The 17,963-nt window shown below is 40.6% G+C and overlaps 1 protein-coding gene across 6 annotated transcripts in view; it reads left to right on the top strand.

Moving 5' to 3' along the window:
- Positions 1 to 17,963, top strand: part of Map2k4 (mitogen activated protein kinase kinase 4) — a 104,716-nt gene that overhangs the window by 45,103 nt on the left and 41,650 nt on the right. For 2 of the 6 annotated variants that reach the window (XM_063268626.1, XM_063268627.1), the window contains 2 exons: positions 3,605 to 3,718; positions 8,704 to 8,878. The exons of 1 other annotated variant lie outside the window; for it this stretch is intronic. In XM_063268626.1, the coding sequence (XP_063124696.1) occupies positions 3,605 to 3,718; positions 8,704 to 8,878 (289 nt within the window). Of the gene's footprint in view, positions 1 to 664; positions 923 to 3,604; positions 3,719 to 8,703; positions 8,879 to 17,963 lie in introns of all 6 variants that reach the window. 3 more of the 6 variants (XM_039085426.2, NM_001030023.2, XM_063268628.1) reach the window with 2 other exon arrangements.

Here is a 17,963-nt window from a genome sequence, read left to right as displayed (position 1 = left end):
CATCAGATTCCATTACAGATGGTTCTGAGCCACCATGTGGTTGCTGGGATTTGAACTCAGGACCTCTGGAAGAGCATTCAGTGCTCTTAACCGCTGAGCCACCGCTCCAGGCCCCCCCCCCTTTTTTTTTAATTTTAAGAAAGGGTCTTAGGTTGGCCTAGAACTTGTTATGTAGACCAGGCTGACCCCAAACCTGTAGGTCCCCTTCCTGCCCAGTGCCACCATGCCTAGTGATCCTACTATTTTGGACCTATCTTAATCAAGGTGATCTCTTTCTGAGGTCTGAAATAAGATTGTAAAGATAAGGTTTCATTCTGTGGTTCTGGATAGACATATTTTGGGGTTATAGGAGATTATTCAAAAACTGGGTTTTGTTTTCTTACACCACATTCTGTGTTAAGGCTAGTCATTTGCTGGCCAGCTTCCTTTGGAAACTTGTGAAGAACACATTTTGCAGGAGATTTCGACTATTGGGAAAGATACTGGACTCAGTCTTCAAGTATGGGGCCATGTAAGCCATAGAGCATGGCCATGTGGTGTTGAGGCATTGGGCTGAGCACTAGGACGCTGGAGAGGGAGAGTACCGGAATTCACAGGGGACTTAGGAAGACAGCGCCAGGATCTTCATCTCGTCCTCTTCTCATCTCTTCATGTCTCTCCTCAGCTCTCAGCTTTCAAACTCCAAACAGTAACAAACACATTTGGAGTTTTAATGAAAATGATTGGAACCAAAGCAAGAATCTGAGTTATGAGGGATGAGACTCATGGCTATGCCACTGGAAACAAACTGATTCAGAAGAAGCACCAAGTAAGCAAACAGTAGATGGCGGCGTGGAAGGAACATGGCAGTGCAATTGCCCGAGGCTTGGTTTTGCTGGGATGTTTGTCCTGGAGTGTCTAAAGAGCCAGCTGACGATGGAAGGTCTGCAGTGTTTCATTCGTCATTTATGAGAGCATTTGTGAGCCACAGTCATGGTGTTAATATCTGTCCTTGTAGTACCTAGAAATCTAAGTCATTACCTTTGGGTCCATGTTTGAAAAGGGATGTATGTGTGGTGAAGAATCAAACAGAAAACAAGTGGTTCCAGTGTGGATGCTGTCTTAAAGAGAAACCCAATTTTAATTTGATGGGCTAGTGCCCATAGCATCATCTGATTACTAAAGAATGGAACCCCTGATAGAGTTGTGGAGGTGATCCTCTGTGGAGATGATCATAAAAATTAAGCAAAACAGTAGATCCAAATTAGTATTTACTAAAAGCAAGGAAGTACTAAGCAAGCACACCATACTTTTTGAGAATGTTGCTGGGATTATAGATCATCTGTCTGCTAAGGGCTGTTGTGTTCTGATTCCATTCAGAGATGCAGCGGAGGAACATGAATTCCAGTCCAGGATTTTCAGGGAGAGTTTCCCAGAGAAAAAAAAAGACCAGATGAAGTCTTGTTTCTTTTCTAGTTGAATTCTTTAGTCTATAAATATGTTCATATTGGATGCCAAGTTGAGATGTAGGAGGCCATGGGAATATTTTTTTTTCTACTTTACCAAAACATTTGTGCGTATGGTTGAATTGTATGCATAAGCTTAAGTAGTTTTCTAGAAATACAAAAATTTTCTTGAATGTAATAACAGTTGTATTTTTGGAATCACAAATATGTCAGGCTTATTGTATATGTGGGATTAAGTTAAGATGCTTTATCACTGATCACAGTTATGCTGAACTCTTTACCCTCCCTTTGACAGGTCTTATAGAATGTTCTATACTGGCTTGGAATCTGTGATCCTTCTGCCTCAGCTCCCAGGGTGCTGACTTCCTGGTGTGTATCAACATACCTGGTTCTCATGCTGACTTCTATTGGCAGCTGTGCTAGTTAAGATGCTACCAAAATAAAAATTCTACCCAAGTTTTCTCCTCAGGCAGAGACTGCCTGTGGAAAGGTGGCCTCAGGTTCCCTTTTATCCTGTCCTCCCCACTAAACAAACAAACAAACAACATCAGTTCTTCTCCTTAAGGGAAGAGAGATGGATTGGGGCATACCTTATCTGGGAAATGAGGTCATCATGAATAAAGCATTATGGGTAGAAGTAGAAGATTGTAGTAGCAATAAGACCAGGACTTAGGTTTTAGAGTCCTCTGCTGTCAATTAAAAGTTCAGTAGTGAAGAGCAAGCAGACTGGGGTGAGAGGATTTGCACTGGAGCTGTGGATATTAGCATCACTATACTAGGCTCTGGATGTCTGCCTCATCAGCCTGTGGCATCTCCCACATGCAATGATACAAAATAGAGAGAGGTTTGCATGACTGCTGGATGCTTTTTATGTGTACCCTGCCTTTTTGAGTCCAGTTGCCATGATCTCTCCACACTCCCAATGTCAAGGATGTTGACAAACCTTCCTGGATCCCCTTTCCCCGCAGTAGTCTGAGCCCTCCAGGTAGGAGCTAGGGACAGTAGCATTTTTCTTTTCTCTTGGGGCCTGCTACCATCTATGCCTGATGCCTAGTATCTTAAGATTGTATCTTGTGTCTGTCTTCTCTGCTGTGAAGTCATTCTTCTCTCCATACTCTAGAATGGGAAACTTGGTGCCGCACAGACACAGATAAGGAAATAGGATTTGTAAGAGGAGAAGACATCTTGGCTGATGTTAGGAAGACTATCTCTGAGTAACATTTCTCAGGATTCAGATAGTTTCCTTCACCCATCCCTAGCCAGGACTAATTCTCTTGAAAATGAAAAGAAGTTAATTTATAGGGGTTAGAAAGATGGCTCAGTGATTAACAGCCCTTGTTGCTCTTGCAGAAGACCTGGATTCAGTTTCTAGCACCCCCAAAATAACTCATAATTGTCCATAACTGAAGATTTAGGGGATTGACACCCTCTTCTGGCCTCTGTGGGCCCCAGACATGCACATGGTGCACATACACACAGCCAAAGTACTAATATAAATAAGTCAAAACAATTTTTAAAATGAAATGTTACTTGTAAGAAAGGGCTGAGAAGCTAAAATGTGAGACTAGGTTTGATTGAATGAGCAGTAGTATTACTGAACATAATGTCACGTGAAGGAGCGTGATTCCTAGGAATCAGGAAACATTGGTAGTGAGAGACCATGTTACATGCAGCATGCACACTCAGACACAGCAGGTACCAGGAACTGGAGGGAAATAATTGATTTAAAAACATAAATAACCGAATTTATTTTTTACATTTTTGAATTCATTGAGAAGGTAAACAAGCCTGTGAAACATTTTTGGTGGATGGGATTTATGGTTCTAGAGAGTTCTCAAGTTTCCTAATGCTGCAGCCCTTTAATACAGTGTTGTGGTGACCCCAACCATGAAATTATTATTATTGCTACTTTATAACTAATTTTGCTACTGTTATGAATGATAATGTAAATATCGGTGGTTTCTAATGGTCCTAGGCCACCTCTGTATGAATCGTTCGACCCGCAAGGGGGTTGCAACCCACAGGTTGAGAACCACTACTCTAGATAAAGAGCTTGTTGGGCAGAGCAGATCAATGACAAAGCAGACTACTTGGACTAGCAGGTCTCATTGGTGATCTTTCAGGCAGTAGAACAAGAAGTGCTTCTTATTACTCAACAGGCACAGATTGTTGAAGTCCAACAGTGACACAATGAAGTATATCTTGAGCCAGCACTGGTCGTGTGTGACTGAAACCCCAGCACCTGTGAGGCAGAGGCAAGAATTTGAGACAAAGTGAGTCTATATAGAACCTGATTCAAAAGAGACAGAAAATGTCACTTAATCTTAGTACCAGTTTAAGTTAGACTCTTGACTGGTGGGTGTTGCTGTTCCTGCCAAGTCAGCGTAAGCATGCTGTTTAGCCCTGACCAAAATGAAACTGTTACTAATGACTGCTGAGTTAGAATGTTTTGGTGGAATTTGTAAAATAGTTTTGTAATTGATGCATATAGTATAGACAAATACAAATAGAAAGTGTGTTTTCTTTCTGAATTGTGAATGAGCTTTTCCTTTTCTTTACTCTTGCAGCCTTGTCAAAGGGTGTTGGCTTAAGGTGTGTGGTTGGATAGGAGTGGCTCAGGAACTTGTTTGCAAAGTAGACACCACTGTATTAACAGTGCAGATGTGGAAGTTTGAGTACTGCTGGAGCCATTTATCACCACCTTGTTTGTGTCACTGTTTTAAACAAAGCAATGGGAAGTCTACCCACCTACACAGGAAACAACATGGAATCTACCTACCCATACGGAAAGCCCCATGCTGCTTTGCCAGACAGGTGGAATAGAAATACAGCTTTCCTCAGGGTTGGGTCTGATTAAGGCTCTGGAAGATAATGTCACAGACAGTTATTTGTTTTTAAAGTCTCTAGGTGTTAGGAAATTGTAGGTTTGTGTGGTCAGTGAGAAGATGACAGCTAACATAGATGCAGTGTTGGTAAATGGAAAATTTGGTCATATCTGCCCAAAAGCTAAATAAGCAGAAGAGACATCAGTTCAGATTTGCCAGTTTGCAGATTTTCATGTGGCAAGGTAAGTCTAAGAGTTGAGATTTTAATCTCTATACATTGATGCTTTTTAATAATAAAGCCTATATTAAATGGATTAAAGCCCTATATCAAATGTCCTATTTAAAATCTTGCATGCCCCATAGGAGGTTACTTTTATAAACATACATTTCTTTTGTATGCACACATAGTTGTGTCAATTTTTCACTATGTGAGTGTATATGTGTTCCTTTTAGGAACCAAGAATTATTAGATTTAGGATTTATATCTTTAAGTAATCAAGAACTATTTTTAAAGCAGAGCTTTTGACTAGAATTGCTGTGGGTTTGAAGATGTTTAGGGTTATTGTTGGCCAGCCACTTTATGCTCACTGAACTTTCCTGCCGACTTGTTTCCTTTTAAGTGCTGTATTCCTATTTGCCACTTCTAACTGCAAGGATTGTTGGTATCTTAGATTAGCCCCTTTTGAGAACTAAAACCAAACCATTGACAGTGTGGCTCAAACAACAGAAACTAATTTCCCACAATTGTGGAGGCTAGAGAGTCCAAGATATAGTTACTAGGAAGATAGGTTCCATTGCGAGCTCTTTTCCCATGGCTTCCTGTTACCAATGTCTCATTGGCTGTTCATAGGACCTCTTTTCTTTGTGCATGTGGTAATGCAGCAAGCTCTCTAATGTCTTCTCTTACAAGAGCACTAGTCTTGGAGTAGGTCCCATCTTTACTAACCTTCCTTTAACCTCAGTTATCTCTAAGGACCTATCTTCAGTACAGTCACATCAGGGATCTTTGGTATGTGACTTTTGAGATGGAATACAATTTAGTTTATAAACAGTCAGGACATACAGCATTGCTGTCTTATGTAGGAAAGATGGAAAGGAGAAAGGGTGTTGGCCAATGTGGTGGTTACCTCAGTCACATACTCTGGCTAATATATAGATTAGATATTATAGATTATTCACTGAAGACATTTCATAGAAAACTGTGACAAGAAATGAAAGCTATTGGGGAGATTTTTGGGGTTTTTTTGGTTTGTTTTGTTTTTTATGGAACAGGTTGTTGCTTCTATTTTTTTCTCAAAAGAAGGGTTATCTTAGGAAGTTTTTTCTTCTTCAAGAGTGCAGTCATAAAATATAAACTTAACACATTTTCTGTGTTATTATATCTTCATTGTTTTATCTTCTACTTATGCCATTTTTTGTTATTGTATGCATATGTGTACATATGTGTGTCTGTGTGTGTGTATACATATACATGCATATCTGCCGCGGCATACTTTTTGAGGTCAGAGCACATAACCTGTGAGGGTCAGTTCTCTCCTTCCTATGTTTAATCTAGGAATTGAACCCAGATGGTTGGACGTGGCAACAAGTCTCTTAACCCACTGAGCCTTAATGCCATCCATCCCCCTGGTCAAGCTTTTCAATAGATGTGACTTCTGTTGTTTGTAGGTTTTGTCTTCTAGGCCCCTGTCTTATACTATTCCATTGCTGTAATGAAACTCCATGACCAAAGCAACTCATAAAGTAAGACATTACCTGGGGGTTGGCTTACAGTCTCAGAGGGTTGGTCCATGACCATTGTGGTGGAAGCAGTGGAGGCAGGGAGGCAGGCATGGTGCTGGAGATGTGTCTAAGAGCTACTCACCTCCTGATTCATAGGCAGGAGGCAGAAAGCCTGGGCCTGGTTTGAGCTTTTGAAACCTCACTCCTAGTGATACAACTCCTCCAATAAGGCCATACTTTATTCCAACAAGGCCATACCTTCTAATTCGTCTTTAAAAGTCCCACCAAATGGGACTCAAACATGCAACTGCTTGTTTGCAGCTCTGGAGGCTGTTTTCATTCAAACTACCCTAGCTCCTAAAGTAGTTTAGATCAGAAATTGATTGCCAGTGAGAGTGCATGTTTGGGTTCAGGAAGGCTGCCTAGCTAGTGCTATACTAATTTATCATCCTTTGGAAGCCATTAAGGTTGGGCTGTTGAAGTGGACGCTCAGAAAGTGGTTCAGTTTTCCTGGAAAGGTGTGAGGCCCAATATGAGTCAATGACATGCTGTGGCGATGTTGTAACCATGACATGTTCTCTGTGACTTTGTAGTATGTTCACAAAGTTGAATATCTGATGCCTTACTCAATTTTGGGCATTTTTATTAGTTCAGTAAGACAGTTTGTATTTCTTAGCTATTTAACTGTTCACTTTCCAAAAGAAAATAAGGGTTACTCTCAAAGCTAGACCACTGACTAAAGTAACCTAAACTATTAGCAGTGAGATTCCATAATGCTAAAATTTGCCCTTAACAGTAGAGAGCATCATGTCTGTTGCTATTCCATGCTTTTATATAAAGCTTTCATGTAAGAGTGCTGCATTTATTTCCATTCTCAAGAATGGTAGCGTATGCATGTGACATTATGCAGTCATGAAGTGGTATCCCATTGATCGTTACCATATTGTGTTTTGTCAGAACAAGTCACAGATTCTCCTCTCCAAAAGGAGAAAGATGAAAATAGTATGAGGCCAGGAGGGGAAGAAGGTGGGAACCATGTAGTGGTTATGACCCTCAAATATTTAAAATATTGCTTCTACTTTACAAGTAATTTCAATTAACTTTTTCTAGATACCTTCACTGTTAGGCTAGTGCTATATTTCATTGATGATTAAAATGAGTCATGGGGATGGTATCATTTAGTGATTATAAATGGAATTTCTTTATGTTAGAGTATTTCCAGGCTTACTCTATTTCAGGAGAAAAATTACTGAGAAAAATCTCTTTATTATCACTTGAATCTTTTCTGTCTTCAGAGATCAGTGCTGGCTTCATCAGGACTAAAGTGATCACTTGGGCCTGGTTGCTGGGCTTCTGTCATTGGGAGCTAGATGTGCCAAGGCAGGTGAAAGCGAAAGGCGCTTGTGTAAGTGGAAGCTACTGACTGAGAACTCTCAAGCTTGCAGCATGAGAAACTCCTGTTTGGAGCACAGCTTCCCTAAGTCATGAGATAAAATATATTAAGCTTTTAACTGTACCCTTGAGTCCTGCTTATTATCAACATTAGTCAAGATAGATTTGGGGGAAGAGAAATTCTAGCATTCTAAAGTTTTGAGGCCCTTAGAACTATCGACACAAAACAGTTGTACACATTTCAGGAGACATCCCAGAGTTCTTCAAGAACAAAATAGACAACTGAGTTGTCAACCGTCCTGGCTCTCATCACAAGGCTGGACTTCGAAACAGATTTTTGTAACTTAATATGAAATTGAAAACTAGCTGATATTCCCAGGTCTCTTCATGGGTGTTGCACTTTCTAGTTTGACATAGTTTATTCTCACATATAGGGAGAGGGAGAGAAGAGAGAAAAGTCTGTTTACTCTGCTGGGATTTGGGTGTGATATTTAATGCAAAGTGACCTCTGCATTTTCTGTGAGTAACCAACTCCCTTTTAAGCCCATTCATTACTCCTGCTGTTGAACAGAGGCTGAAGCTTTGAATAAGACAGGGCGGATTCCTCTGTAACTGGTTCTTTAACTGTTGCCCACTTTTTTTTTTTTTTTTTTGGTTCTTTTTTTCGGAGCTGGGGACCGAACCCAGGGCCTTGCGCTTCCTAGGTAAGCGCTCTACCACTGAGCTAAATCCCCAGCCCCTGACTGTTGCCCACTTTAATATAGTATAAACAATAACAGGACAGTATATTAAAGTACTCATTCCCATGTAAAACTAAAACCACCGAGGATACTAGAAATGTTGCTTTCCAACTTATCCCATATGCTCTGCTTTAATTGCTATAGGCTGCTCCTGGGTTCTGGAGTTTAAACAGTTGGTCAGGCTATTCTCAGGTACAGCAAACTTTGGAAACAGCTTTACCAGCTAGAGGGTGTAATAGGGTAAGCGTTTGTAGAGATGAATTCTCAGTTCTGGGACTCTTGAGGGAATAGAGTTTTGGGCTTGAAAAGGGTCTGCTATTGAGTAATCAAAACTGGTAGTTTCATCAGCAAAAGGAGATTGGGTTGTATGAATGTCTTTGAAGCTGTGCCTTCTAATGCATTCTATTAAAATTCACTGTGTATAAAGCAAGATGGCACAAACAGCTCCAGAACGGGGTCAGGCTGCTTGTGTCCTTAGGAGCGGATGAGTGTTCCCACAGCATACTCAGTGCTAGCTAAAAGAAAAAAAGTTAAAACCTATTTAAAATGTGGAAAAATTGCTTCCCAATATTTTAACAGAGAGAGACTGAGAACCCACAGCATTGAGTCATCAGGAAAACTGAAGATCTCCCCTGAACAACACTGGGATTTCACTGCAGAGGACTTGAAAGACCTTGGAGAAATTGGACGAGGAGCTTATGGTTCTGTCAACAAAATGGTCCACAAACCAAGTGGGCAGATAATGGCAGTTAAAGTAGGTGATGCCATGATTACTTTTGGTACTTTAATCCACTAGCTGACATTTTGTGGTGCAGCAACCACTGCTCTGTTCTCACCTTTGTGGTAATGATGGGTGTTAAACATTCTGTCTCTGCTTTCCCCGAGGGTGTTTGTGTAAAGGTTGTCTTACTACTTGTGTGTTTTCTTGCTCTGGAATGTGAGTGTGTGAAGTATGTGTGTTCATTACATTTTTGCCATGATGCATTAACAGGTTTTAAACTTCTGGCCCCTTCACTGCCAAGGTGAGTTCAGGCTGGGCCACTGCACCCCTGGGAGCAGGGCAGTGCTGCTCTGAGCCAGGCGGGAGCTGGAGGAAGAAGCAGCACTGGGCTGGGCAAGGTGCGGGGCTAGGGCTAACAGCAGTCTTACTGAGGGTCTCCTGGAGACCACACACATGCTGTTACCACTAACCTCAACCTTACTCCGTCCTGACCGGCTCGGCTTCTCTTGGTTTACTCCATCTCGACTCAGTACTGCCCTGTTCCCTGGTTTAAGGTTGTATCTAAATGTGTACCTTGTGATAATACTGTCACCTTCTGTCCTAACTGTGTTGTGCCATTTAATTTGTTCATGTATCTTCTTCCCCTAAAGAAGGCCAGAAGTGGAGGTTTTGTCTAAATCATACCTAGCAAGCCTCTGTGTACCTGTGATGAACTGACAGTGTTCATCTTGCTCTTAATGGATTTGCATAACTGTACTTTGTTCAAATGTTTAAAAAGCATTATGTTCGGTTTAAGATACTGAAGGCACATCAGCAATTTGGGGGCAATCTTAAAAGAAACAAAAAAAAGATACAGCCATACTCTCACTAAACTCAAAATACCCATGAGCACAAATAACATCTCGGTTTATAACAGTCGAGAGTGGCTTTGCAGATAGTCTAATTTAATCTTATTACTCTCTATTTTGAATATGTCAAAATGGCTTGCAGGGTGACTCCGAGGAGTGGGTCTGTCTCCTACTATTTTCATGCTATTTGAGGCCACTTGCAGCAGCATCTTGAAGGTGTTTTGTCTCCAGGTTCAGTGTTTTCCTCACTGCTGGGTCATGTCAGGATAATGTTAAATTAGTGTTGAGGAAACATTTTATGTTTCTCTCCAGTTTCTTGGTTTCCACCATATTTTTACAGTATGAAGAGAAACATGCTTTTGGTAGGATATACCTCTAAAAATACAGAGTAGGACCTCTGCTCTAGAGTATCCATTAAAACAAAATGTGCTTCTTAGAATTTGGAATGGTTTATTTATTGTTATCTTTGCTCCTGTACTGTAAGAGGAGAAAGTCATTGGGTTTAGGAGCTTCTGCCGAGTGTTCTGCTATTCTTATGCTCTGTCTCTCTGTGTTGGCATCCAACTTCAGTTGTCAGGGTAGAGGAGAAGCTTCATGGACAGCACATGTTCTAAATCCTCCCACATGTGAGGGAAAAATACTTTAAAGATTACTACGGATTTTTTTCCTTAATGTTGTATGTACTTCATCTGTGGTGATCAGTACTATATGTTATTTACCCATGTGGATGAACTTTAAAATAAGTAAAAGACTTTAAGGAAAAAGAAAGTACTCCATTATGACATTTCTCAGTGACTAATTTGATCATAATTGGGGTTGTATAATAGTTAATCAAGTTTTGAGATTGAAAATATTGTATTGTTGTCCAACACTCACAATATATAAAATAGATACTATTATAATACTAGTGACTCCTTTGAGGGCTACATTTGCAGTGCTAACATGAATGCGCAGCTTGTGTTATGGAACCTACACTTGTAGGTGTTATGTGGTATGGTTATGGAACCTACACTTGTAGCTGTCAAATGCACACCTCCTAGCTGAGCTGTTTGTGCAGTCCTTTAAGTAATTGAGCACACATAGCAGCTTGGAGCATGAGAAGATAACAGTAAGGCATAACTTGACAGGTCAGGGAATGTCATTGGACTCCATGACTTCATTAATACTAGAAGAATAAGTCATTTTGGATCAATATACATTGGTACTGGTTGGTGAATGATAGATGTCACCTACTTTGGAGTTTTAACCATGTATTCCTTTAGAGAGACATAGTCTTTTGTCACAAGTCATCATGTAGGCACACAGAGCACCCTGACAAGTATGATTGTATAGAAGGGATGAGTGGGTGAGGACGTGTTAGACTTTGTATGTCATAGTTAAAGAGAGACAGTCACACAGTGAATAACTTTTCATTGTTGTTAACGGAGAGATATTTCCTGAGATAGCCCAGTGCTAGCTAGCATTTGAACATGTATTTTGATACTATGGAGAAGGATTGCTGTATTTAAATCTACCCTACACATTATCTTCAAAATTTACTTGGAATAGCTGTGCAAAAGTGGACTGTGAATTTCTTTTCATGTTTTGATTCAACAAGGAGTGTATAAAATGTGTCTTTACACCGTTCCTGATATGTTCATTCAGATGTGAACAGTTTAATCTCTAAGCTTTAATTACACACAGTGGGCAAAGACCTATTTCTTGCTAATGAATGTAAATAATACTATTTGCCTGTCAACCCATGCCAGGGGAAGTCCTTGTTGGCATCGAGGTCTCCTAAAGTATTGTAAATAGAGGGCAGCTGTCATCTCTTAACTGAGTATTCTTTCATTCTTGACTTTGATTAGTATTCTCTACAAATGACATTTATTTAATGTCCCATTAAATTTTTTAAATTAAAAAATTCTAGAAGAGATTCATAAAAACAAACCAGTCATAATGAGGTTCTCTCTCTCTCTCTCTCTCTCTCTCTCTCTCTCTCTCTCTCTCTCTCTCAGGCGCGCGTGCGCGCGCACACACACACACACACACACACACACACACACGCACACACACACTGCAGTGCTTAAGTTCAGTTAAAAATATCAATTACCCATCAATTACCCTAAATTTTTCATTTTTTTATGGTGGATACAAATTTGTTTCTTGAAATATACCGCATATTCTCTATTCAAATATTAATTCTTATGCAACAAAATAACATATGAGAAGTTCTTATTGTTGTAATAACTATTTATTAGCATTTACCCGTAGCTCTCTTTGTCCACCATCCAGTACCCACTACTGTGTTCTTAGCTTCTGAGAGAAGCATGTTTCAGGCTCCACAAATGAAACAGTTTGCCTACACAGCTGGCTGGCTGCCTTGCAGCTCTCACAGAGTCTTCATGGCCAGGGCTCCATTTTGTTGTGTTCCATTGTGTGAACACGCTGGATTCTTTTTAATCTACTTCTTAGAAGTTGGATGTGCAAGTTGTTTTTATCTGTGGATGTTGTGAATAGCACTGCAGTGGATTTTGAGGTTAATGGCCTATTTTTCTTGATAGCAGGGTAGTCACAGATGGAAATAAGCATGAACTCATTGTCCTATAAGAAAAGTTGGTTTCTCTGCATAGCTGTCCACAAGAGTTGGTTGCAGTAGGTAAATCTCAAGGTTTGGACTCAGTCTATTATGATTAAGTTTCTTAGATAACGTTAGAGAAATTGATGTCTGGGAGAAACACCTAACGCCACCAAGATGTAGGTAATCAGAATCAGAAGACAAGGCATACCCTGGGATTTGGGAGGAGATGAAAAAGAGCAAGTTTGGTGTCATACAGTAACTCAGACTGACACTTGTATATGGTAGCCAACACCCCTTGCTACTGTGAGAAGGAAGACAGATATGAATCATCCAGCTTGGCCTTTCCACAGTAAGTACTGCATGCCCAGAGAGTGTGGGGATGATGATGGTGTCTCACCCCGCTGCTTGGGGAGCTTTCTGGGCTAATCAGGAAAACGGGCTATTTGTTTAGGTTGGATGCCTGTACCAGACTGCCAGTGGTGTGACAGTGTATATTAGGGCCGCAAAGGTTTTCTTTTTGTTGCTGATTTGCCTGATATGTTTTAGTTTTTTCTTATCCTCAACTCTGCTCCTTTGCTTGTTCTGTTTTATTAATTCAATTATTTTTAATTCAGGACTGGCAACTTGATCTTTGATATTTGTATATTGAACCCAGTGTTCTTGAACTAGAACCTAGATGTTTAGTGGGAAGGACAAGGTTCCCTACAGCTCAGCCCTTCCCTACCATCTGCTGGTTAGGTAGATCTGCCCTTGGTGGGGATGGTACAGGTGTGGTATGAATAACTTTTCCAGGGATATATAAACATTTACCCCAAGAAGAGCACTAATGGCAGACGAAAGAAAGGTTCCAATCCAGGGTGAGAGAACTAGTGTGTTTATTGGAATTACTTACAGGGACAAGATGTGAGATTACTCAGAGGGGTAGGAGAACTTGGGCCGTGCACTTAGGAAAGCTGCAGCTCTAGTATTCAGGCAGTTCAGCTTGCTGGAAGAGCAGTTGTTACTGTTTGTATATGCTTCCTACACCCCTACCCCCTCAGGGCTGTGTGAGTCTTCTAAGTTTCAGGAGTTTCCTGGGCCTTTTGCATTTCATTTTTTTTTTTCCTGCATCTTAACCTCCCTCCTTTCTCTGAGTTGGAAATACTTAAGTTTGAAGGAAATCAATACACAGTGCTCTACCTTTTCCTCTGTTTCAATGTTTCTGCTTTCTGTTAACAGTGCCATGTTCTCTGAGATGTGGAAGGGGTAATAGATATATCTGATTATTTTCTTCCATCTACCCACTGAAGATTAGGCTACTGTGCTACAGCAACAGTCATCTACTCTCAGGAGCTTGACTGGCTATGAATCTGCACTAAACACTGCCCATTATAAGAAAGAAGTTTCTCTTCATGAGTCACCTAGGCTGACAACAGCAGTAACCTGTGGTTATAAATACAAATGTTATTAAGGCAGTTTGATAGGCACAGCATATCTATTTAACAAAACAAGTCGTCCCCCCCCCCCCATTGGGGCCTATTACCTCTCCAGTCATGTGTTTTTGCCATAGGATATAGTAGCAGATTATGTTCACTCTCGTGCAGAGGGCCTTGAATCCAATCAGAAGACAGGTGTTCTACCCATGATGGTTATAGAATGTAGTCTCACACCAGTCAGCACATCTTACCCAACATGCTGCTGGCTCCATAACTCAGTAACACTGTCAGTGTCAGTTAGCCCCTAGCAACCTATTGTAGTACCTTCCTGTACCACGAAAGTAAGCCAGTGGCGAAAGGACTCCATTCCAGTTCATGTCTTAGGCAAAGGTAGTGGTGTCATCAGCATAGTTCTAGTTCTACCATGTAACCAATAGCAGTGACAGTAGCTTTTATGGCTTGTGGGGCTCAGGGCCTCCTTGACTAATAACTGACAAAAAGGAAGCCCAACTCCTAATACTGATTTTTTTTAACCAACAACTTTATGGCTCCTGAAAGTGCCATTTGCCACTCAACAAGGAGCTTTCATTTAAACTCCCTAACTGCACTCTTTACTGTTCTTCCAGATGCTTTTAAGGCACTTGAGGGTTAGCATTATATAAATGAACCATTTTACAGAAGGTAGACATCATCTCTAAAAGCCTGCTCTCTATTCTAAGCAAGTACCAGTTTCTTGGATGGCTAGGAATATCTAAAAAAAAGAAATATTATCCCAGGTCCAGAGCACCATGAAAAGATCTCATCACTTGTATCAGTTCTTTTGTTAGGAGAGCCTGTTGGGCAGGTGAGATAGCTTAGCAAGAAAAGCTCCTACTACCAAACTGATGGCCTTCTTAGTTCATTTCCTCTGACTTGTGTACACCCCCAACACATACACACAGAGCAAATACAATATAGAAATATAGAATAAAGAAAATATAAAAGACATAAATAACCTTTGTTGGGTCCAGCAGTGTGGCAGAGAAACACTACCCCATTTGGCATTCTAATTCAGTCCTTGTCCGTGAGCCATCCACTGACCTATCCTTGGTTTCTCTGCTTTACTTCGTCCCCGATGGTCTCTGTGGGATCATCTTGCTCCAGTTGACCTGGCTTAATCCCAGGGTGAGCAAGGCACATCTGTGTCTGTGACTGGAGGTGGTGCTTCAGTTCTGACAGGCTTTGGGTGGCCCTTGCTTTTTCATGAGCCACATCTGGCTGCTCAAAGGGGTGCCAAGCCAGGCAAACAGTATTCACTCCCAGAGTTGCATGACTTTTCCTAGGAAGAAGAGAACAATTTATTTACACCAGATAGGACTCCGGTGGCAGACTAGAATAACAGCTCTACCTAAGTGTAGCTCAGTGAATCACTGAGTTCTTTAGTGCTGCTCACAGGGATCATAGCTGAGGGATTCCTTATAGGAGAAGCTTTAGTGACTCCGAGGCATCCATATCACTGAAAGCCCCAGCTCTGAGTGGGTGATGACTCAGGAAAGCTCCATTTCTTGAGTTCCCTGTACAACTTGTGTATGGCAAAGCCAGCAGGAACTCCCATCTGGCTCTGTTTGTTTTACTGTTTGTATAACCCTAGGATGGGAGTGTGTAGGCGGGGATGCTTATACATCTGAGAGCTTCAGGAGCTTCCTGAGTCTAAGTTCATCTCAGGTTCCTGAGTCTTGTGACCCTTCCTCCTTCCTCCACAGGAAAATTTTAAGGTTGGAAGTCAGGGATGGTAAAAGTACACTTTGGCTTGTTCTCCAACACTCTGGCAACTGCCAACACTTCTGTTAGAAGTTCCATCGGTATGGGGGGAGGATGGGGAGGGGAACACCCATAAAGAAGGGGAGGGGGAGGGATTAGGGAGATGTTTGCCCGGAAACCGGGAAAGGGAATAACACTCGAAATGTATATAAGAAATACTCAAGTTAAAAAAAAAAAAAAGAAGTTCCATCGGTGAATGGTCTTGGTGGACATTGATGGTCAGTAATCACTGAGGGAGTATGTTTATTTTAGTGTTTATATTTATGCCTTACATATTGCTTTAAAGCCTTTATGGGATAATGACAGAAGTGACTTTGGTGGGAAAGTTCCCTTTTGATATCATATTGTGCTTTATTAAGCAATTAAAAGCCCATAGTGATGACATTTAGTTATTTAAAGCAGGATAGGATGTAGAAGTCATGGCTGTGTTGCTTGATTTGAGAAAGATGTCTATTATCTTGTGATCTCACTTTATTGGTCAGATCATGTGGCTAAATTAAGAAATCCATGGTTACTTAGAGGTATATTTCCCATGGAGAGTACAAAGTGAGACTACCCAAGAGTGGGGATTCCATCAATATGATAGAGCTGCCCCTCGAAAGGCTGGGTTTTGACTTTTATCTGTGCTTTCTTTGTTGTAGTCAGTGGTTTTCAGAGCGTGAGTTCCTTTTTTTGTAAACGTTTTATGTGAAACTCAGTAAATAAAATAGATAACTCAGTAGAGGTTAGAAGAGGCTGAGAATTTACTAAAGTAGTAGAATGTGCTTAAAGCATGCCTGAAGTCCTGGGTTTAGTCTTCAGCATGAAACAAAGAAATAAATAAAACAAAATGAGAGAAGGGGTTGGGACCATGGGGAAAGTGATAGCTCTTATCTACCAGTTTTGGAAACTCTGAGAATGCCAGTTCAAAAGCAATATTGTTAGAGTTGGAGTAAGGTAAATTTTAACCAGTCCATTGTTTGTTTCAGATCCTTCTTGAAAACAGACCATTGTTTCATAGACCTTTCTGAATTGTGATACTGAATTATATCCCAGCATAGCTATTTGGAACGATACTAGGCTTATCATAGCTCTCCCTCCTTGGGCACATCTGAACCAATATTTGGTAATTCCCAACTCTTACTATCTTAAGCCTTTGCCCCTGGTTATCCTGTAGATTTGGATCATTGTCTCTTAACGTCTTAGGCACAGGAATGCGGAAGCCTTTGTCAAGGCTTACTGAGCTTCTTCCAGTACACTGTCCTCTTACTGTGTGCGAGATACGCATGTTCTCCCAAGTTCTCAGTGCACAGCCAGTATGTAAAAAGTGTCAGACCCTCGTGATTTCAGTGAGAAGATGAACCAATATACCATTATTAGATTATTAAAGATAAACCTAGATGTTTATAAATTGATTTCATTTATAAAAAGACTTAGTGAATTTTCAGCTAAAATTCACATTCTTGTGACCTTAGTTACTGCAAATACCCTCACGATAATTTAATATTCAATAGATATCAACTATTATTTTTGGACATGGAAACAAATGTTGTATCTTTATGCTCATCTCTATACCTCACCTCTATTTTGGATGATGTCGCCATCTGTTCTCGTTGATTATGGCATTATGAAATGTATTGGGAATTTAAGTATGTGATCTGTGTAGAGACTTGAGCAGCTAGGGATGAACTTCTTCAGCAGAAATCTGAGTCAATGGAAGATAGAAAATAAAAATTCTTAAGATTTTTCTCAGTGTGTGTGTGTGTGTGTGTGTGTGTGTGTGTGTGTGTGTGTGTGTGTGTGTTCGTGTTCCAGATGATAGTTGTATGGAGTGAGTAATGGGGCTATAACAGGTAGAACAGGGTGCAGGGCATCTGCTTTTCCATTTTCTTCACAGACACTGTGTTTAGCAGCAGATATTAGTAGACGACAGTGTGTGTATGGTACAGTAGTTTTGATGCATGTTAATTAAGAGACTAGACACATTTCCCCCTCTCCCTGTCTTCCTTTCTTCTCGGATCCTCTGAGTTTTTCCATGCCCCTTTCTCCCTTTCTTTCTCTCTATCCTCTCTCACCATTTTTTTTCACTCTCTGTTTTCCTCCCTTTTCCCTCTCTTCCTTCCTTGTTCCCTCGTTCCCTTTGGAGAGTTTCCCTGTGATATATTTGCTTCTGTAACAAATGGTTTTAGTATTTATCAGTGTCAGCACTGGAATTCATGGGAGTAGGGTTTTTTGTTTTGTTTTGTTGTTGGTTTTTTGTTTTGTTTTGTTTTATGGTTTTCACACAAATTTGAATTTGGCAGTTGCTTAAAATATGGAATGCACATATCTTGATAACATGACAATAGGTGCTTTTGTAGAGGAATGAGCCACATAAAGAGAAAATAGCATTTATTGTTCTGCATTTGGTTGGCAATACATTGAAAATGACGTTTTGCTCCTGAGCAGTGGGTTGTTGTTTGAATGCGCCATCAGATTGTTTTGATTGGGCCCTAGGATAAGGTGAACAGTTTATG

Source organism: Rattus norvegicus, chromosome 10 (assembly GCF_036323735.1).
Source record: "Rattus norvegicus strain BN/NHsdMcwi chromosome 10, GRCr8, whole genome shotgun sequence".
Lineage (NCBI taxonomy): Eukaryota > Metazoa > Chordata > Mammalia > Rodentia > Muridae > Rattus > Rattus norvegicus.
The sequence above is the reverse complement of the archived record's forward strand: the minus strand, read 5'-3'. Positions and strand labels throughout refer to the sequence as shown.